Genomic DNA, 23,190 nt, shown 5'->3' on the forward strand with positions numbered 1-23,190 from the left:
AGCTCAATTTCAAAGGCTAAAAAAATCAAATAAAAAGTGATATAATGCCATAAATCTTTGAATATGAACCCTCACAAACGAGACAAATAAACGCTTTTAAAAAAGCCAATGTCGTAGGTTGTTCCTTCAGATTTTGTTGTAAACAAATTCATCAACAAAGTGCCAAAGTACTTCTGATCCCTTTAGCTGAGCAAATTTCTCTTGATCCAATGACTGACATGTTCAACCATGAAGTAGTGCAACACAATTCCAACAAATGCAATTAATACAATGACAGAAAAAAAAAGGCAAAAAACCCAAAAAGGCAAGAAAGGGCAAAAAAGACCGCTCAGTGTTCCCTTTTCTGCTTCCTGCCGACGTCTACCTCGTCCAGCCCCGTGGCCGATCTGGACTGCTGCAGCATTTGGAGCTGAGAGTGCGTGCGAGGCGGCTGCTTCTTGAGCTTCTCCAGGTGAACGTCAATGGGGTCGGGTTCGGGCTCGGCGGCGGGGACCGGCAGGTAGCCGCCGTCCCTCGGCAGACACATACACCAGCCGGCGCCGGCCAGGTCCAGCTCGCCGTAGTCGAACGCGAACTTCTTCAGCTTGAAGTCCACCATGTCGGCCGACTCGCTCATGTCCACCAGCAGGTTCCAGAAGACGCAGCTCAGGATGATGCCCAGCAGCTGCAGGGAGACATGGGAACTCGGTCATATAGAGGCTGTGGCATTGTGAATCTCATTTACTCCAATGATAGATTCATTTAGCTATTTAGAAATGTAAAGGGTTCTTACGCAAGTATGAAAAGTATGAAATTTGATTTTATACATTTCCAGGTCTGGAAAAGTATGGAAAATGGAAACTATTGTATGGAAATATATTTTTCTTGTTCTGGGTTTGGTCTTATCTAAAGTTGGAAATTATTTGGTGACATAATAGCATACAAATTTAGAATAATGAAAATCAATGAATAAAATAAAATAAAATAAATTGCATAATTTATTTATATGATACACATCTAATTACTCAAATGTCACAAATTATTTGAATTTTTTTACCGAGAAATCTGGAAATTAGGGTCTGGAAAAAGTATGGAATTTTGAAATTTCAAATGTGTAGAATGTAACTAACTGTTAAATTGCTTCAGTGGAAATAACTTGACGTTGTCATTTATCAAGTTTCAATGGATAATTTGTGAACTAATCAATCATTTCAGCACTTTGACTCAGATGATGCAGCCATCAACACAACATATAGGGAAAATAAGTATTCGGGTCAATGTGCAGATACTGGTGTTGATCCTAGAGAGTTTCTGTTTACAGGAATGCAGGTTATGAACAGTAGGAGTTGTTTTGGACACCTCTAGTGCTGAAAATAAATACTTTATTTCTTCATTGAGACAGTTAAGCAACTCGTTATGTCTAGAAAATATGTGGTTCTATATTGAAAAGCAGATTGTACAAACATCTGTGCATTAATAATTAAGGGAAAGGTTAACAACAACACAAACAACATCCAGTGTGCATTTCAATTAGGGATGCACTGCAGCCTGCCCTTTGCTGCATGTCACTCCCCCTCTCTCTGCCTCCTGCCTACTGTCCTATCAATTGAAGGCAAAAATCTCCAAAACCCCCCCAAAAAAAGACATAGGCCCCTTCACAGACTGTAAACATCCGAGTGGGCGGGTCGATCACTGCAGGTAAAATGTCTCAAACGCACTAGCTTGTAAACGCTGGTAAGCATGTTTTAACAGACTGTTTTTTTCAAGAATGGACAAGGAAAACGCATATTTTAGTGAATATGCTAGTATATCCACCCTCTGAGACCGTGTTATTTTAAAAAGTTGACTTCAGACCATCATATGTACCGTAAATTCTCAAATAAAAGCTGAGTCTTAAACAGACGCCCTTGCCGGGTCTGGTCAGATCTGCAGGTGTTGAAGCCTGGACCCGATGCGGCCCCGGACTCACGTCACGAGCATTAATTCTCGGCGGCAAAGAAAAGCCTGTGGTTCGACGAGCTATTAAATGTTTTCAACCTGAACCCGGTACGTCCGGTCGTGCTGTTTCCCAGTGAGAACTCAGACTGTGGGAGCACGGAGCAGTACATTTATTTACAAGAAGTTTAATCTACAATGCTTGTAAATGAATGCTGCTCTGGATCCGACTCTTTCCTTCTATTCTTACTCTTTTAAACAGAACCTATAATATATTTTATATACACATGCCACAGTGTTGTGTGGAGCAAATACGTTACACTGTCAGGAAAAGTGAAAACAGTCAGCGACTCGAATCAGTTCCTTTGACAACCTTTGGATGAATTCTGCAGCTATAGCCCCGTGTTTTATTCAAGTGCAACAACAGAGCTCTTTCAATTCACTTCAGCTGTGACTCATGTGTTTCACGGGCCTCCTCTTGATAGCAGTGGAAGCAAAGGTTCATGGGTAGTAAGCAATTCAAGCCTGAGAAAAACATGATTTCTGAAAAACAAATCTATAGGATCCTTCTATCATGAAGGCGGCTCCCACTTGAATGTGCTCTGTGGTGAGGATCTCATATGAGGAGATTGGATTGGAATGCACAGCCTGCAACAGCTTACGGCAAAGCACTTCTGCTGATCAATACAATCTGGTCCTGAGCTTACGTCAGTGATGGGTTGATAACCTGAATAACAGCCAAGACATATATGGCTGTATTGGATGTACAGAAAACATCCGGAGACAGTCCCAAGGATCAGTGTCGCAGTGGGGCGTGCTAACATGGATCAGGATCTGGAGCTTTCACAGGCTAAACCAACAGCAGGGGGTCAAATCTACCCTCTAATTAACACTAATTCCATAAATTAGATAACAGTAAGCCTCTAAACTAATCAATTAATGTGGGTGTTGTTGTGTCTTTGTACTCTCTTTACAATCGCTAAGGGACATTGTGTATTTTAAGCCTCAACAGCTCAAATAGAGTTGACACTTCTTCTGTAGCAGGATATCATCTCAGTATGTGGATCACGTGGCTTATAGGAGATGAGGTTTCAGATTTAGTCTGACACTGCTACATCCAATAACCTGATAGAAGGTCTACTCTGCTCTGATTCAAGCTTTTACACGGTCAACAGGAACAGTCACGCACACATTTACCAGAAATCAGACTGGAATGGCAGACAGTCTATGATGTTTATGGAGGAGGTGCACATTTTCAGTTGGACAAATGTTTTTTGTGGCTTGTACGATCACACAGCCATCACGCAACAGGGTTCTCAAACTAGGTCCAGGAACCACTTACAGGGGTGACATTTTTTCCAAGGACCACCTCATAATTGTCATGCTGAACCATAGACTGTAAAAAGAATGGACGTAGCACCCGTGACATCACCCATTGGTTTGGGGGAGTCTGTTTTGTGCTCCTACTACGGGCATTTGAACTGCGCCATCTTGGATTTTAGTGGGAGTCTACTTTCCATATTTGGAGAGGTGCCGCGGTTTGCCGGCCGAGAACCCGCCCACTGAACTCGAAGCGACCAATTAACGGCCGGTAACTGTCTGCGAACCTGTCACTCAACGTAACCACGCCCCCCCACACACACAGTGTTCATGGAGGTGGAAACTATCGGTAGAGACCAAAAAAATAAAATGTACCAGGCTGTAAATATGTTTTTTTAAGCTGTAAAGTCAGCTATTTTAACATGGGGGTCAATGGAGAGTTGCTCACTTCTGGTCCCAGCCCCCAGAGGCAGGAGGGGAACTGCAGTTTTGTGAACGCTGAAGCGGTCTTCACTAGAACATATATGCTGAACATATATTTACTGCCATTTGTACTCCTAAATGCCATAGGAGTAATTTATGATCTCAATCTCAGGGTAGGGTTGGAGATGCTGGAAAAACGGTTCTAGCAGGACGCATTTCAGTCAGAAGTCCAAGCCCCTTTCCTCAGACTTCTCTGACATGACTGCAGCGCCCTGGACTTCACAACATTAACTGCAGTCGCGACTGTGTTCAGAACACAGTGATGATCTGGCTCCATGTCTTTAGAGGTGGGTGCTTGCCAATAGGGCTGGGTATCGATTCAAATTTCAAGAATCGATTCGATTCCGATTCTTAAGATTCAGAATCGATTTTTTTCGATTCGATCCGATTCGATTCGATCCGATATCAATTTGGGTTAGTGTCATTAAAACTGTTTTTTGAGCTGTTACCTTCTCATTTTCTAGTTATGTAACATAATACCTGATTGTCTAGTTATGCAACATATTAATAATAGTATTAAATTAATGAAGTAGGGGAAAATGGCAAGGACCAATCCCAGAATGTTGATAGACTAGAATTTTACAAACACGCTGTAGGGCAGAATTACTGAACAGATCCAGGGCACCTGCAGCAATGGATTGCTATTGGGACAGTAACCTGGTGCATTATTAAAAATATGACATTAAGAATTCACCCAAAAGCTGTTGCTGTTGAATACAAAAGTATTTTAATTTTGTCATGGCCATTTGGCCCACAAACAGCTGTGAACGTGAACAACTAAAGATAGTGAAGTGTAGGGTCGCACACAGTAAACTACTGCATGTTGTGCACGCTTCAGTCCGAATAGCAGCATCAGTGTGAAAAGCAGCATAACTGACGAGCGGCCGGTCATGCTGCACGGAGCGGAGCAGGTCTCTGACTGCAGCAGGCACCGTGACACCACTGTGAGACTGACCGCCTGTGAGGCTGGGGGGGGGGGGGGGGCGGGGCTCACGGCGGCTCCGCGGCTCGTTGAAGACGGTGCTTGAGAGGTGCTTTCACATCGGAGTCTACAAACGAGAGACGTCTTTAACAACACCGGAAAAAGTCACTAGATTTGTCGCTAGTCGCCATTGACAAAAAAGAGAAAGTCGCTAAGTTGGTTGGATGAGAGAGTGGGGGGCGGGTGTGAGGAGGAACGAGCCTGCGTGTGTCTCTCTGTGTGTGTGTGCGCGCGCGCGCGCGCGCGAGAGAGAGAGGAGCAGAGGTTCGTTAGTAGAGAAGTTTGTCTGTTGTTTTTCTTTCTTTTTGGTTACGGCCGACGTAACTGTACCGTTCCTGAAATAAATGAAGGTTTGTTGAGCAACTCCTCCTCATCCTTTTATCACGTCCAGTCGGACGCTATATAAAAAATAAAAAAAATTAAAAAAAATCGATCTTTGGACGTGCGAATCGATCTGTAGGACTTAAGATGAGAATCGATTTAAAATCGGTGGATCGATCTTTTCAACCCAGCACTACTTGCCAATGCGGCCTACAGCAATAATAATTCATAGCAAATGATTACACGGACCCCCAAGCTATGGCTCGCGGCCCCCCGGGGGTCCGGGTACCCCAGTTTGAGAACTGCTAGGGAGTCAAGCGCACAGAGCATCCTGTAAATTTCAAAATAAAACACAAATGAATCAACTTCCGATCGTAAAATCATGACTTTGTCAACATTAGTTTCACCCGCTGGCACAAGCTACAAGTTCTCGGTAACACTTTACTTGAATATGTGTTCATAAGAGTGACATAACACTGTCATAACCATGACATGACACCTGTCATAAACATCAATGAATACTTATGACAGCTGTCCTTAAGTGTCATTCGGTAAGAGGTTATGTCACTTTTGATGCAAAGTTGACATATATATGAACACATATTCAAGTAAAGTGTTACCTCAATCATTCAGAGGGACCTAACACACACAGGACGTCATGGATGAAGAAAAAATAATCATGATGGAGTTGAACAGTCAATTTGTCAAGTGAGCTGTTGTTTACATTTTAATCTCACTTTTTAATATTATTTTTATATTATAATTAATACAATTTATGTAGATGTTTTAGAAAAGTAATTATAGTAATATAGTATAGTAAGTATAGTTCTACCAAAATAAAGTTTGCAGTGAAGTTTTTGCAACACACATCAATTCATTCAGTCATCTGTCAGGTAGTGTTGTTAAAGACCCACTCCCGTGAAAATCGTGTTTTTTGAGCTTTTCACATGTTCCTGTGGTATTTTTCTTGTGTTAGAGGACATATCAGCAGAAAAGGAAGTGCAAAATTGCATTTCTGAGTTTTTCTGCCTTCAAACTGCTGTGAACCAATGGCAGACGCAAACTGGCAGTTTCAGGGAGACTGGAGTTGAGGGTGTCACAGCTCCAGGGGAGGGCACTAGTGCTACAAGCTCCCGCCCCGCTCTGCATCTGGCTCAGAGGTGAAAGGCTTCACAGCTCGGTGTAACTGTCATGGTATAGCAAGTATAGCTCACCTGGTAGAGCAGCTTGCACTGTAAGCAAGGACTATGCTCCAGTCTGGGATCAAATCCCAGTGTGGAGTTTTACGCTAAACACGCTGAATCTGTAATTGTACAATGTCCAGCTGTCAGCAAGCGGGGGGTGGGGTGCGAGGAGGTGGCTGGGCGGGTGCAAAACAGCGCAGTCTCCGCCCACCCTCCAGAGGTGCATTGCTAATGTGCATGGCTAATGAGCTGGTTTTAAAATGGCCGAAAAGGGTCGCGGGAGTGGGACTTTAAGAAAACAATGAAAAGGTCAGTGATTCCTCACAGGAAGTGGGAGTTTTAAAGTTCTGATATCAAGGTGAAGTTGGAAAGTGTTTGGAGAGAGAGAGGGAGAGAGAGAGGGCCTTTGGTGCAGCCGAGCTTCAGTGAGTTTTAAATTACCTGCGGCAGCCCAATGGCACAGCAGAGTGCGATGGTTATTCCAATGTTGTCGCTCATCCAGAGGTTGACTGCATGGATGCAGCCTCGCACGTGGATCAACTCGTGGAGGGTTTCACGCTGATGAACAGACCAGGAGAAGAGGATGAGAGAAGAGTTTTCCAGTTTAAACTTAAAAACCAAAACAGCCTCAAACTGACGGATAAAAAAGTGTCACTTGAAATTTAAAAAAAAACACAGACTGAACCAAATGAGCTGTTGAGCTGCCAAGAATTACCACAGTGGAAGTCAGGCAGCTTGAAAATGCGTACTGCCAGAATAAAATGAATCATCTGGACTGCTGACAGAGTCTGGTGTGTGACAGTGACTAACCAACAAGCTGCAGAAAGGTGGGAGAACAGTGTGCAGGATTTATGGGCGTGTGACAAAAGTTGAATATAATTGTTTTTCATGAATGTATCTTCACCTGAATCTTAGACCTATTGTCTATACTGTTTCTATGGTAGCCCAGGATGGACAAACCAAACGCTGGCTCTAGGGAGAGCCTTTTGCATTTTAGGTTAACCTGAGGAGCAACATGAAGTTTCTCCTATCAAAGGGCTGTTCAATTAGTTGCAATGTGCAACCCGACCAGTAGATGGCACTAAATGCTACACGCTACCGGTTTAAAGGAATGCTCATTTTCACAGTTGGAAAAAAAGCCTCGGAGAAGAGGACTCCTGCTGAGACTCTTGGGAAAACGTTCACTCAAAGTAAAAGTCTGGGAGGGAAAAAGGAAATTGAGGGATTTTGTACAGATTATATCTGTGATGAATATTGAAAGTGAATTACTTTCCTTGCAGTGTTGCTTCACATAAAGAAAGAATATTTTAACCCATTTGATTGAACACATTAATTTAAAGTTCCTTTGTGCAGATCAACACTTACATTTTTGGATTTTGTGACCTTTTTCCACACTTTTTTTATCAACATCATAAAATTGCACTGATATTTTATGTGGTTATTTTATCTAAAAGGTTTATAGTGTTAAATTCTAGAAAATATGTTATAATACAAGTAAGACACAATGATTTTTTTTCAATATAATTACAAAAATGGTCAAAGTGATTGAATAACGGCAAAGCTAAACAAAATACTGATTGGAACAAAAGAAAATCTAGAAACCTCACTTGTGTTATAACACTAGACATGATCCACTGAGTGAATGGGACAAAACAAATGTGTTTACAACAAGCAGGAGCTCATCTTACCTGTTGATCCAGAGTCTTGTAACCACACAGAGTGTTGATGACCTCTCCCACCTGTGCACACAGTCAAGATTTAGAGAGTCAGACACCTCAGATGGTCAGTGACAACACCACAGGGACATTTCTCAAAGTAATGCACCTCACATGGGAGCGTGTACCTGTCCCCTGCCAGCCGGAGCGTGAACTTGAAGCATTTACAAACCGGTTTCAGCCCTGACAGGTGAGAAGTGATAACGGCAGAAACCCAGCCAATGTTGGGCTCCTATAATCAACCCCTCTATCTCTGCTGTGTGAGAGTATTGGATGGTTCTGCTGTTAATTTCAGCAGCTCAGCTCCAGTGCTTCCAGAGACCCTATCAGTGCTCAGAGCCCAGGGACAGGGGGAGTGATATGAGGCGTATGGGGAGTGGAGAGGGGGGGGGGGGGGGGGGGGGGGGGGGGGGCAACACCTTATTTAAAGAGAGAAATATCCCAAGAGCTGTATAACTCAGAATCAGAGCACGTCTCCTGTTGGCTGGATGAGCCACTTTGATCGCAATGAATGATGGCGCGGTGGTGTAGATTGGTGTCTCAAAATTTTACCACTTTTTTTCAGAAATTTCTCTCATTTTCACGCCATTGGTCCCAATTTGAACATACATTGACTAAAAAAGTCATGTTATTCAGTCTCAGAACAAATATTTGTGTTTTACTGGTGTTTGTCTCAAAATTTTGTCCGATGGGGGGTCCGTGGTCTAATTTGTGTAACTTTAGGGGCCCTTGATGTAAAAAAGTTTGAGAACCACTGGTGTACATGATACACTTTTGTTGTTCTAAACCAGAAGTCATCAATATCAGATTGCTCGGACATCTACATGTATCTTTGATGGCAAAAATCATTTTTACTTTTACTTTAAAGGGACAACGAGGAGTTTCTATTTGGTTATGAAAAAGTCTCACGTTAATGTGGATGAATCTACGTTACCCACACTTGTTAATGGCTCCATTTTCGATAAATATATCGTTTTGTCTCTATCATTATTTTGTTATTTTAATTAGTGGTGGAAATGCTGGGCGAGCCGACCAGCGTTTCCTTACTTTCGGTTTCGCTTACGCTCATGAGAATAACGCCGCCGTATTGCCGTTTATGGTCGGGACTATGACGGTAACTGAACCTCTTTGAACCTCTGACTTTAATTCTTCATGAATGAAAACATGAGTCTGTCTTGCGCCGGTCGAAGAATTCTACGGTGCGCGCGGAGGCTCATAAATGTAGTGGGAAAACGCTTCGCTTTTCCAAAACTCCTCGTTGTCCCTTTAAAGTACATTTCAGAGCCTGTACTTTGTACTACTTTTACTTGAGTAAAGGAGTTGAATCAGTACTTCTACTTTTACCAGAGTATTTTTTTTTACCCAAGTATCTGTACTTCTACTTAAAGGGATATTTCAACATTTTGGCAAATTTGTCCATTGCCATAATCCCTATAGTCTTAGGGGTAGGTTCATTACCTTTAATTGTCGGTGCAAGCTGTTTTTCGATTGGCGGGGCAGAGACGCAAGCTGCTCAGCTAACGCAACAGAAGCTCATGGTATTTCTATGTTTCCCTCATCAAACTAAATACACAATCCAACAACTCCAAAATGCTCTCATGGACAAGTTGTGACCTGCACATTCACCACGCTATGAGATAATAACATATAGTTGTGTAACATTACGACACATGAAGCAAATACTTGGAACTACTTTCACTTTCGAAGTCACTCTGCCAAGCAGCCGTGTCTGGATGTAGTTCTGGTTACGTATTTACCTCGAAAACAACTCTGTCTAGTAACGTTCCATTATTATCTCATAGGTGGTGAATGTGCAGGTCACAACTTGTCCAGTGTGTGAGTGTTTTGGAGTTGTTGGATTGTGTGTTTGATGAGCTCGATGAGGGAAAGCCGGGCAGAGCTCACGTCTGCCACGCTGAGATCTGATCACAGGTGGTCAATCCGGACACATACGGGCACCGACAGCTGACCACTGGGATCGGATCACTACGGAAACATTAACTCAGGCCTGAACTGAGTCCAAATCAAAGATTTGTGCAAATTTTTAATTTTTTTTCCCATTACAATTAAAATAGTTTCCGGTCTGATTACAGCCTTGCAATAAAAAACAAGCACTGATTTCATGGAAAAAGGATTAAAACAAAAGTGTGTTGAGCACCGAACTGCATTTATGTGGTTCCCTGATACAACCTGAGTGAAGCAAAAGCTGCTCTCCCTGTAATGTTTGTGACAGAAGGTTGTGCAGCACATTACTGTGTTATCAGGTTTCTTGGTTTATTTGTGGTAAAGGGACAACGAGGAGTTTTGGAAAGTGTTTCCCATGAGCCTCCGTGCGCACGGTGAAATTCTTGGACCGGCGCAAGACAGACGTCTTGTCAAGAATGTTTTCATTCATCAAGAATTAAAGTCAGAGGTTCAAAGAGGTTCAGATACCGTCGTAGTTCCGACCATAAATGGCGATTCGGCGGCGTTATTCCCATGACCCGCCAGGCAGGGTCCGCAAAACCGACAGTAGGAAACCACTAATGATAATAATAACAAAATAACGATAGAGGCAAAACGATATATTTATCGAAAATGGACCCATTAACAAGTGTGGGTAACATAGATTCATCCACATTAATATGAGACTTTTTTATTACCAAATACAAACTCCTCATTGTCCCTTTAAGTCAATGTGAACCTGGTCCAGATTAGACCTGAACTATGCCCATGTGAAGGCCTGCTTGCTCTGTGTGAGTTACCAGCACTCACCTTGCCAACACAACAGGTGTATGGAACCCCACAGGCCAGCGGACCGGTACCATTGCAGAAATGGTACTGGTTGACGCCCCAGTCTTTGTACTCATCTCCTCCACAACATGAAAACTGGAAAAGAGAACAATAAGAAGGCAGGGTGATTGGGAGTGATACATGAAAAAGAAAACATTGTCAGAAAATCAACATGAACAATCATCCAGTGCTTCAGAAAACTAAAGTCAATGTGGAGATGCCTGCAGTGAAACACGGGTGTTCATGTGAAGACTGCAGAGGTTTTGACAATCAATTCAAATGCTGTCATTGAAAGTACTTGACAGAGGAAAATCCAATCATGTGTCCAACATGTTGAGAGCATAGACTGTAAAAAGAATGGACGTAGCGTCCGTGACGTCACCCATTGGTTTTGGGGAGTCGTTTTTGTGACTCAAATATGGCGGCCTGAACAGCGCCATGTTGGATTGGCCGGCCGAGAACCCGCCCACTGGCCTCCAAGCAGCTGTCCACGGAGCTGCTCGGACCTGTCACTCAACGTTTCCGCGCCCTAATTGGCCAGAGTTTTAACCTAATAACAGTAAAACGGTAGAGTTAAAAAAAAATTCACCCCCCTCAGAGTGTGTGCGGGGGTAGAAACTATCGATTGAGACCAAAAAACGTTCTGACACCAGGCTTTTAACATGTTTACTGAGGATGTAAAGTCGGCGATTTTAACATGGGGGTCTATGGGGAATGCTCCCTTCTGACACCAGCCCCCAGAGGAAGCCGGGGGGATTGCAGTTTTTTGAACGCGGAAGTGAGCTTCACTTCTCAGACCGACAACTGCCCCCTTGGTTGAGAGCTTCTCTTGAACGATGAAGGACACCTCTATCTTTGTGACGGCCTGACCGCAGCTGCACACTGTTGAGCCAGGCACCGACCGAGCTGGCTGTACAGATAAGATTTTTTTTTTACAAGCAGGGAAAATAGGAAAAGAAAGGACACACAGGAGCCAGGAGGCAGGATGTATTGCCCTCGCTATTGATGCCGGTGATGAAAACACAGTCAGGATCCTTTGATAAAAAAGGTTCCAAACTGTGAAAATGATCCAGTTCGAGAGGCGGGAGAATATTTCCTGAGCTCACAGTCTACTCTGAAGATTAAATATCCATTACAGCCATTTATTCGGAAGTTCAATAAATAAAGAGAATGAACCTGGCCTGTTTATCCCACAGAGGGCTGAAAACCAACTCATTTAAGTCCTGCCATTACAGCACAGAGCACATCTGTATCTCTTCTCTTTTATAGCTGCAGCCTGACATGAGTTGTCATGAACCTTTTTTTCCCTCTATGCACCTTTTCTGCAGGTCCACACAGTCCATTCTGTTAGTCTGGCACAAAAACACTTAATGTTTTTTAGAAGAGCAACATGATGGAGGCTGCCTGTCCGCTTTAAGAACCGTCTTTGATCCAGGTACTTGCACCATTAGATGGAGAGATCACACTGTGGGTCCTGTTAGACTACTTGACAGGTCAGGAAGTAAACTCATTAAGGAAAGCGCTGAGGCGTAACACTAGGAAGACAACATGTTTGAACGCAGCCAAATAACCCCACAGTGCTTGTCTTGTCGGATCTACAGTGTGTTATGAAATGAGGAGAAGTTATGTGAAGGCTTTCTCCTTTAATCTTAACAGGCACCGAAAGCACTTGTGGAAAAACACTGAATATGTAAAAAGGCAACTGAAGACGATCAATACTGAAATAAACAAGCATGTTGTCTGTGATCTGAAAAGACCAACTTGCTTTCAAACTGGCTGGATTAAAATTCAGAGTAACATAAATGACTGAAGTTTTCACTGAATCTCTGTCTATAGCAATAATATCAGATCATGACATCATTTTACAATGTGTGTTTACACTAGGGGTGTACAGTATTGGCAAGAATCTGACGATACAGGGGCAATATATTGCAATACTATAAGAATCTTTTTTTCTTTTTTCAACTGGCTACTAGGGATGTAACAAGTTGTTGGATTGTGTATTTAATGAGGGAAACCAAGAAAACCCAACTCTGCTCCGCCGTTCTAAAAACAGCTGGCACCAACAATTCAAGGTAACAAACCTACTCCTAACGGTGCGTTCACACCAAACGCGATGGACGCGATGCCATCGCCCGTAACGCGAGTATCGCGTCGCTTGACACATTTGTCACATTTTTCACCATCGCTTCATCGCGCTATGCAACCCACCTCCCGCTATGGATGTATATTATTGATCTGAGGAAAACACACACAGCCCCGGGTTTTTTTTTTTTTTTTTAACTCAGCCACAGTTCTTCTCTGGAGGAGGGTCTCTGCCGAGCGAGACTACAGCCACAGTAATCTTCTCCATCATGTTTTGAAATATGTGTCTGGTAGCTGTGTCGGTGACGTGGTTGAATATCAACGCTGATTGGATGTCGCGGCACAGCGTCACGCGATGTTGCTTGAAAAGTTCAAATTTTTCAACTTCAAGCGATGGACGCAATGCTGCGATGGCCGCGTCATCGCTTCATCGCGTCGCTCGTATCGCCCGAAACGCGTCGCCCGACACGCCATCGCGTGTCATCGCGTCATTTACATTGACTTTTAATGGAAAGTTGTGGCGTTCATCACGTCCATCGCGTTTGGTGTGAACGCACCGTAAAGCTATAGGGATTATGACAATGGGCCGATTTGCCAAAATGTTGAACTATCCCTTTAAGATGATCCCTGTCCTAACACTGCAGCCTGGCCCTTTAACAGCTGCCTTTGGTATTTAGGGATGAAGTTGTCCCGTCTTGACAGAAATGCAATCGCTTATGCATTGTTGCATGCCCACTGTCTGATATTGGTGAACTAGAAGGGAAATAATCCTCCTGCCTATGTTCACTGGATTAGAGAGGTGATGTTGGGATTAGATTTAGAAAAAATGAGGTAAATAGTACGTGGGTTGGAGGATAAATATGACAAAACGTGGTCACAGTTCATAACTCATATTAGCAGCCTGCCTTTACCTGACCCCTTGTTCTCTCTCTTTGACTGTTGAATAAGATTATTCAATGCCCAAATGGGCTCTATGCACAGCTCCACCACTTCCTGGATTTAAGGCAGCTCCTTCATTTCCTGTTTTACATTACTGGACAAACTGATTAATCCAGGTGTGTCTGACCATTGTGACTACTCAGACACACCTGGATTAATCAGTTTGTCCAATAATGTAAGACAGGAAATGAAGGACCTGCCTTAAATCCAGGAAGTGGTGGAGCTGTGCATAGAGCCCATTATGATGATCTTTAGTGTAAGTGTATGTCTATCTATGTTCGTATTTGTGTATATTTATTTTCCTTTTTAGGTATTTGTATGTTTGGGAACAGTGTATGTTCTGACAAATGAGAGGGACATGTTTGCATCTGTGAATGTCTGTGAAAATCTGTTGCCTGTGCGATATTTGGTTGTGTGTATGTCTGTAGTGGGGCATGCCACCTGGAGGGGGTGGGAGGGAGGGGGCGTTACAACTTTTGTAAGAAATGCTGAACCGTTTATGTCAATATTTTTGATTTGGAAAAATTATAAATGAATAAAACAAAAAAGGATTATCCTTGTCCTCACATGTAACACATGCATCTCAGTCAAATACAATACAAATCTGTCCACATCTTCTAGATAAAACATCATCAAACCTTTTGCTGTACGTAGTCCAGGATGTTCTTGAAGTCCAGATCGTCGTAGTAGTGCTTGATTCCTTCCCGTATGCTGCTCTGAAACAGCGAAGACGTCTGGAGGAAAATGCAGAAACACACAGGAGAGGTGGTCAACGTCGTCAGCCCTGACGAGGACGGCGGCAGTCACGAGGTACGATGAAGCGAGCCAAGTGTGACTGAGGGTGTCGTTACGGGGTAGAAGCTGTGTAAACAAGTGACGCTCACCTTCTTCTCAAAGATGAGAGCCGTGGTGAGTGCTATCGCCTGGAGAAGCAGCAACACGCAGAGAACGCAGAGGAACTGTGGAGAAAGAGGACGAGGATCATAAAGCATTCCCTTGGTATGTGATTAACAGGCAACACGCTCAGAGAGCTACTTCACATAGTCATTTAGAAAATGACACAACAGCTCCTTTTTAATATATCAAAGACACAAAACGATGCAAAACATAACATGATTCTATAGTATTTTCATCCATCTATCATTCTATTTATCATCTGGGTTCATCTGTCCCAGCTGATATGAGGAGAGACCTGGCTGTCAATCAAAGGGGCTGTTACTATCTGATATTTTTGGTGCACTGGCAATGTTGACGATTATGTAAGACAGTCACTAAGACTTGTGTAGGTGTTTTTCTTTTTTTTTCCAAACTCAGAAAGAAGTCATCTCCTGAAAACCTCAGCTGATCGGGTCACATCAGTTCCACTTCAACTTTTATTCATATGAATAATTGAAGTTTAATAACCAGAGTACCTCAGTATTTATTAAGAGGCTTTTGAAAAATAAGGTGAACCAAATTTATCAGGTTACACCTGTTCTTCTGTGTGTCTTCCTTCCTACTTCCTTCATTTGCAATGCATTCAATTTGCATTACATTTCCTCTGCTGCCATGTAGAGAGGCACACACATTTATTACATCTATTTTGGGAAGATTTATTAACTCTTTTTTTCAGGTTGCAGATTCAGTGTGCACTAGTTGGCTAGTTTAGGTAAGTATGTGTTTTAGATTAGACTCTAATGGCTGATATACAGTACATAATTGTACATATTTTAAGGTTCAAGACAGGACACCTCTGGAAAGACACCGCTCTCATTTATATTATGCAATATTTATTGACATGTTTTTAAAAAGAAAGTGAGTTAGAAGCTTGATTTAAGCAGTGGAGCAAACATCAGCACATGGAGAAACATAATCTGTTTATCACTTTCTCTGTATGCAATGAGCTCCTCTCCTCCTCTTCATCAAAGCATAACCATAGACATCATTAACTTCCTCCTTTATGTCCAACTTTTAATCCCCTTTTCAGTTCATATTATTTAGCTAAAGCTAATTAGACAGTCGCATAGCAACCGTGGTTAAATATTTCTGCTCCCTTTGAGCTCCGTTGCAGTTATTGGCAACACGAACAACTGTGCTGCTTTTGCATTTGTGGAGAGAGAAAAAAAAAGGCTCATGAAGCTATAACTGGTTTAAATGTTTTATGACCCGCTGCTGTTGTACAAACTCTCAACATGTTGTTCCTTTCTCAGGATTTATGCGTGCGTCAAATTATACACACATTTACATTTAAACACTTATGTGTTTGCAGACACTCTACTCAAATTGTATCATGTCTTTAAAATGAATCTCAATTAGCTGAGTATAAGCCCAAAACAAGCTTGTCCCTTCAAGTACACCAAGCTAAAACTTACAGATACTTTTATAACCCTTTGCAGGGAATTACAGGGAGTTACAGCAGCAGAAATATTTTACATTCATCACACACAAATCACTCTAACAAATATGAAATTTAAGATTTAATATTCTGTGTTCTAAACAATTACTGCCTCTTTCATGAAGATGGTAAAGTTGGAATTGTTTTAGAAGGATGCTCAGTCAACTTGGCTGTCATTAAAGGTATAATATGTAGGAATTGCCCCCATCTAGCGGTGCGGTTGCATATCAGAAGGTATTCTTGATGTTGCATTCACGTGAAATGGGGCAGACGTCAGACAGACAACAGACGCTGCATGTAACAGGATGTAAACAAGTGGTCCGCCAGCACGAGGCAAAACAATACAGGAGTGACAATATGTTGTCATGGTGATGTCGTATTGTTTACCTGACCCACGTTTTACCGTCTTTCTCTTGTCGAGTTAAATGACATCCGGTTGGTTTGCCGACGGCCGTCTGCCTGACTGCACCTGAATGCAACACTAGTGCCTCCGTCCTTCCTCACACTACACAGTGGTGACAGTTTTAGCCTTTTTAAAGTGTTTTTCGTTGTGTCTTGTATGTCCTTGTGTGTTTTCTTTGTTTTTCCACCTGACCTGGAACAATGCACAACAATTCCTATGTGTGTATGCACAAGTGGCAAATAAAGATTTTGACTTTGACTTTGAGTTTTAACAGGTGCTACCTCGAAAAGTTTCTGTGGTTACCTACGGTCACGCTGCCACTAAACGTAAAAAATGGCGATGCAACATGGCCGCCTCAGTTCGGTGCGTTGCCCACTTATGTATTTGTAACGACTTGTAACAACTCATTCTAAGGTACAAGAAAGCTTTCATTTGTATGCGGCTGTGATTCCACTTCAGTGAAATACGTATTTATGAAAGCAATATTTGATTTTTCTAATAAAAAGCCAAATAAGTTACATACTGGGGCTTTAAGGAGGCTATGCTGTGCTGTTGAATTGTATTGCATTACGTATAGGGAGGTGTTTCATCATTCATATATTGAATTGGAATGAGATCATTGCATCATGCTTTCAATAAAAGCTTCATGAAGATTCAACTTTAACCAAGGCTGCAGTAGTTTAAGGAACCAAATAAACTGAAAGCTGAGTCTGTATCTTTGAGACAAATTTTAAAACCTGCAGTCATTTGCTCACTCTTCCTCTTCCTCCTCCTCCTCCTCCTCCTCCTCCTCCATCCTACCATGTGCAGCAGGGTCTTGTTGTCCCTGAGGGATCCGACCATGCCCACCACCGACACGGTGAACATCACCAGGCCCAGCAGGATGAGCACCACAGCGGGGGCCAGGAAAAGCCCCTCCAGTGTTCGATTCTTCTGCCTCTCCACTTCAGCGTACACCCCCACGCACAGCACACAAAGCCCCATCAGCTGGGGGAGAGAGAGAGAGAGAGACAAGGAGGCTTCATGAAACAGCTGACAATCCTCAGAACAGAACAAACGGTGACACTTCTTCAACTACTTGCGTCTCTTCAGTATGTGTGTGTGAAGCCAGTGTCTGTCATCACAGGCAGCTTCAACTTTATACCAATTGAAACTCAGTTTTTTATATAAAGTGGGTTCAGAAAGTATTCAGACCCCTTGTATTCTGTAAAAGGTTAAAATGCATATGGATGAATGCACTATTTGTTGTTTACACTTTTGCTACTTGACTGTTTGTTCATATGTTGTTCACTTGTTGTGCTGTTTGGATGCTGTATCATTGTCTTGTCCTGTCTGAGTACTGTGTTCAATATTTTATTTGCTGTTTTGCCTTTCCTGTTTGTGTAGTGTATTGCCATTTGTATTTTATTATTGTATGGTTTTTATTTCTTGTGGTGTACTGTTAGTTGTATTTTATTTATTTAGGGACTACGGACGTAAATTAGCGGCTAGGCTACAACTAGCGGCTAGTTTCAAGGTTATTTATTTTTGCATACTGTTTTTTTTTTATTCACAAGACATTCAAATTCTCCTTTAAAATCCAGTCTGTTTAAAATGTTCTAAGTGGATTTACCGTATCCACTAACTGGACAGAATGAAGCAGAGTGGACATGGACCCCCTTGTAGAGGGAGACTCAGACAAGTCCAAAATGCTTAAAGGAATAGTTCACCAAAAAATGAAATTTAGGACATTTTCACAGCCTAAACAGTCCTGTATTGAATTTGCCTGGGGGCGCGCTCTCGAGTTCACGTGCGTCAACGTTAGAGCTCAATACAGGACTGTTTAGGCTGTAAAAATGTCCTAAATGACGTTATGTCCAGTAAACTCTGGATATCTCTTCAGGAAAGTTGGATTGCAGTGGATGAGCAGTGTGGAGGAATATTACAAGGTTTTTGTGTAGTTTTATGGACTTTTTTGTGCCAGGCGCTATACTCTCATATAAGGATTTCGTTGGACTACGAACCGGCCTCCCGGGTCTCCAGATGCACTATGAGGAATAACAAACTACTCCGGAGTATTCATCAGCATGAGGGTGAGTCAATAATGACTGAAATTTCATTTTTGGTGAACTATTCCTTTAAGTTGATGTGCCATGAACCTTTGATAGTGTTTAAAGTACGCAACAAACTGAAAACAAATGGTGGCACCAGAGAATACTAAATACCACTGTAAAAAAAAGTTACTGAAGTGTAAATTTGTCGTCACTTCGACTTTCTGGGTTTAAAAGTGACTAGACATTTCATAATGGCAAACTTTCTTTTCAGATAGTTTGAGTGTGCAATGTGTAGTTATACAACTAATGGTGTTCTGTCTGTGTAGTTCAAGTGTTGATTCAAGGATCACATCACAATGCTCAACAAGAATTCCTGATTAACGCTCTATCAATAAAACCAAACAATGAATTCTTTCTCCAGTTTATTAAATGTCATGAACTGCTTTAAATGTTTTTTGTGTCCAGTACACAAACAGCTGGATGTGCTGAAAGAACGCACAACAGGTTGGGAAAAGGCTACAAAATGTGAAGTGACACAGAAAACAGAAAAGCAGGGCTAAAATGTGGTGTTGGTGTAAGAGTAGTACAACTTGAAACATCAGAATGAGCTCCATAGTGCAGAGCTTTGTTTCACACATCGACATCCGGCCAGTGGTGAAAGAAAATATGCGGATTGTCTACATTACTACAACAACAAGGAAATAGTTGCTGGTGGTGCAGGAAAATGGTGGTCTTTTTTTTTTCCATTACATTATACACTGCCCGTCCAAAAAAAAAAGTCACCACTTGGATTTAACTAAGCTAATAGTTAAGAGCCTCCCATTGGATAATTACTGCATGGATAATTATGTTTCAGCTGGCAACAACTTATTTAACCTGAACTGATGCAGTCTCATTTAAACAACCATGTCTGTGGTCGTGGAAAAGATGTTCAGCTGTTTCAGAGGGGTGAAATTACTGGCCTGCATCAAGCAAATAAAACATCTAAGGAGATTTCTGAGACTAAAATTGGGTTAAGAACTACTCTAACGCATTATTACAAACTGGAAGGATAGTGGGGAATCACGTGGTCCAGTGTGACCACAGAGTCCAGACCTTAACCCCATTGACAATCTTTGAAAATGAATGGTAAATGCGCTTTTCTAGTCACTTGGACCACTCAAAGCGCTTTACACTGTTTTTTGTCGCATTCACCCTTTCACACACACATTCATACAGCACTGTTTGCAGACAGGCTTTTTTTGTGGGAGGGGGGGCTAATCATTCACACACATTCACACAGGGCGGGTGCAAGTGCGGGTTCAGTGTCTTGCCCAAGGACACTCCGACATGCAGAGTGGGGGAGCCGGGAATCGAACTGGAATGCAACTCTGGATGGAAATAAATGTTGTGTGACATTGCAGAAGCTTGTTGGAATGAATGCGGTGATCAAAGCTAAAGGCGGTCAAACAAAATATTGGTGTGATTTTTTTTTTGTGTGTATTACAAGATTGAGTTGTGCATTGTGCAGCAGGGTTAAGTTACATTTTTCAGTTCTAACTGATTATGTTTTTAACACTTGCGTTTTTAAAATGCTATATTGCATTTTTAACAGTGTATTTATTATATTGCGTATCACATTTTCTTACATTTTAAAAGCAGTAAGCTTGCTAGCCTCTGGCGGTCAATTTACTGGTACAATAGCACCCTGACATGTAATAAATCTAGTACCATAAGGTCATAGAATTAAATGGAAATGGTCAGGTTAAGTCCATATGTGCTTATACTTTCCACCACTTTATCAAGGCAAGGCAATTTTATTTGCATATCCCGTTACAGTTTGTCTCAAATGGCTTTACATGGCATCATAACAACATCCTCTGTCTTTAGACCCTCACATCCACTGAGGGAAAAAAAATTGCTGTGAAATGTGAGAAGAGCTTCATAGTGAATCACGTTAACAGCGACACAATTACATTACAAGTCTAATTGAGTCTTATCCTGTGAGTAAACTAAAAACAGTAAAATATCCTTAAAGAGCATATATTGACAAATCAGAACTTGTTTATTGTATTTATGCAAGTATTGCAAAAAGAAAAGACATAAACTGCCTTTATTTCCCTACTATTGATTTTCAAGTAGAAAAGGGGTAATTCATCTAAGAGCTTGGTCCATCCACTTCAATCTCATTAACTGCTCACAGTTCTCCATAAAGCACTAACAGATAGTTACCTCTGGCCTGGCTCCCACTTCTGAACTTGTCCTTTCTATCTGCACTGCTGCAGTAATGACCATGAGAATGATTAGCCTAACAGACTGTGTAGAAAGGCATCTGATATCACCCACAGCCTGTAATAACTATGGTTTACATTGTATTAAGCATCAGATATTGGAACCATAGCATGCCTACAGTCTCAGGGTTAGCTGGATCCCAGGGCTCTAATGGTGACACTGTGAAAAGGCAGCAGGGTCTAAATTGCAAGACCGCCATACCTACTGTGTTAAATGAGCCTGGTTTACAGAAAGATGGATATGAAATTTGCTACCATTTTTCCCTAAATAATAAAATATTACATTTAAAAAAGTAATTACTTGATACTCACAGTTCCTATTTATAAAACAAATGAGAAAGGAAACCAACCAGACCCACTCACATTACACTGGATAAAGAGTATGGTAGTTCTCATTGACACCTGCAGCTTTGTGATAAGAGTCACACCTTGAATCACTTTAACCAAACCTAACATTACAACAACAATATACCTGCTTAAGTGTAACTCTATTAGCTTAGCTCTGCAGGAGCTTGTGTTTATTACAGCAATATAAGGGGGAGATAGTGGTGGGGAGAGCCAGATCATATGACAAGGGATTCTGGAGTACTAATGGAATCGTGCTGCTGAGTCATATTCATAAATGTACATACACACATATATAGGCTATAGGCTATGTGTGTGAATGTGTGTGTGTATGCTATTCTCCAGACAGAGGATGGACTGTAAAGGTTAGATGGATGGCGGGAAAGCAGAGGCAACATAATGGTTCTGAAGTGGGGTGATGAAAGCTGGACATGACTTATGGTCTGGCCAGAAACTCACTCACTTTGCTGCTGGATCCCAAATGAATGGGATATGAAGTTCAGCAGAGGTGGAACATTTATTAAGCTGCCACAGCAAAAGTTTACATTCATTAACTAAATTAAATTAATTCAAGCCGCAAGTTTGTTGTCATCCTTGCTTCTGTGCCTCACCTTGACCATCCATCACATTCAAAATGGCACTATCATACCTTTTTTAATTTGAATAACATTTTTGTTCCTTCCCATGCCACCTTTAGGTTCACTAACATTAAAACCTTGAGGGAAGTGGTGACCCATGAAACTTTATTGAAATAAATGTCTCTTTTTCACCTTATTCTAAATGAACCAGCAGGTGCTCTGCCTCTGAACATGCCAGGACTTGTCAGGACCACATACAAGAAAACTCTATCTGTTTACATGCTAATGACAGCGATTCACACAGGTCGGGCTCAAACTACCGGTACATTAACTACGAATATGACATTTACTATCAATATATGATTAATTTAAAGAAAAACCATCAACCTAGATTTGCTGAGTGGTGAGCAAGAGGGGTCTTTCAGTGTGCTCTTTATTTCTGTCGGCGAAACTATTTACCAACATGACCACCCCTTTAACTGGATCCAACGCCCTGCACCACCGTGCTGTTTGTTAGCCGGTGGTCGTTTTGCATTGTTTCACACACACAAATGCAATTATTACTATATTTGGACAACTGTTCAAATAAATGACTGCATATAGTTATTTATATTAAGTGCAAATTAACATGCAGGAGGATGCATGGTGTCAGAGGCGATAACGTAGACCTACAGTTGTAAGCTAACCCTTCACCAGCTAGCTAGTGTCCACTGACTGCCGTTAAAGATATAGCCACTAATTATTCAGTGCTTTAAAAAACAAATGTTTAACATTGTAATCGTGGTTTGAACTTATTTTATCAACTAATACAGTATTCTTATGAATACGGGATGTGTTATATCCAATACATTTGGACTACTAAAGATTAAATCACGGATGAACCACGTCTCGTGCTGTCACGCTGTTTACGTGGAGGTTGACTGGAGTTTGATGTCAATCTCTGTTTCAAATTGAAATTGTGATCAAACTAGGGGGAGTCGTTGTTCAGGGTGGAAGCCGAATTGTTCAGTAGATTAAACAGATATATAATATAGCTGAAGTTCTTTTCTACCAGGTTGTTATGTGCCTGGAGCAGACGGTTCACTGAAACACATTAGTTTTGAATGAAGTTTGGAGAGACGCCTCAGTGATGCTATTGGGTGGCTCGCCTCCTACTACTACAATTAGCACACACTGTTGCGGCTCCAGTGAACTTACTACGGCGAATTAAAATGCAGATGTAAACCAACAGTATAGAAACTTACCGAGAAGAGCATGGAGTAGACATTTAAGGTGAATTTGATGAAGTAGTAGAAGTGGTTGGTTTTCCTTAAATCAGAGTAGGTCGGCATGGCTGCTTGCGTTAATGAAGCTAGCCGACAAGCTAGCTATCCTTTCGTTTAGTTCGGGCGATATTAAAATAATATTAATAAATAGTTAAATAGTGTTAATGAAACGAGAAACGTTTTCCCGCAAGCTACCTAAATATTAAA

The 23,190-nt window shown here is 41.7% G+C and overlaps 1 protein-coding gene across 1 annotated transcript; it reads right to left on the minus strand.

Annotated features, from left to right (window-relative positions):
• Nucleotides 1-257: 257 nt before the first annotated feature.
• On the minus strand, nucleotides 258-23,190 carry LOC310990766 (tetraspanin-15). Its single transcript, XM_083978259.1, has 8 exons — nucleotides 22,963-23,190; nucleotides 17,294-17,479; nucleotides 14,600-14,674; nucleotides 14,354-14,449; nucleotides 10,674-10,787; nucleotides 7,893-7,943; nucleotides 6,646-6,762; nucleotides 258-664 (listed from the first exon to the last, which is right to left on the minus strand). The coding sequence occupies exons 1-8, from the start codon at nucleotides 23,047-23,049 to the stop codon at nucleotides 329-331; spliced, it is 1,062 nt and encodes a 353-aa protein (XP_083834385.1). The 5' UTR covers nucleotides 23,050-23,190; the 3' UTR covers nucleotides 258-328.

Source organism: Trachurus trachurus (assembly GCF_905171665.1).
Source record: "Trachurus trachurus genome assembly, chromosome: 9".
Taxonomy (NCBI): Eukaryota; Metazoa; Chordata; class Actinopteri; order Carangiformes; family Carangidae; genus Trachurus; species Trachurus trachurus.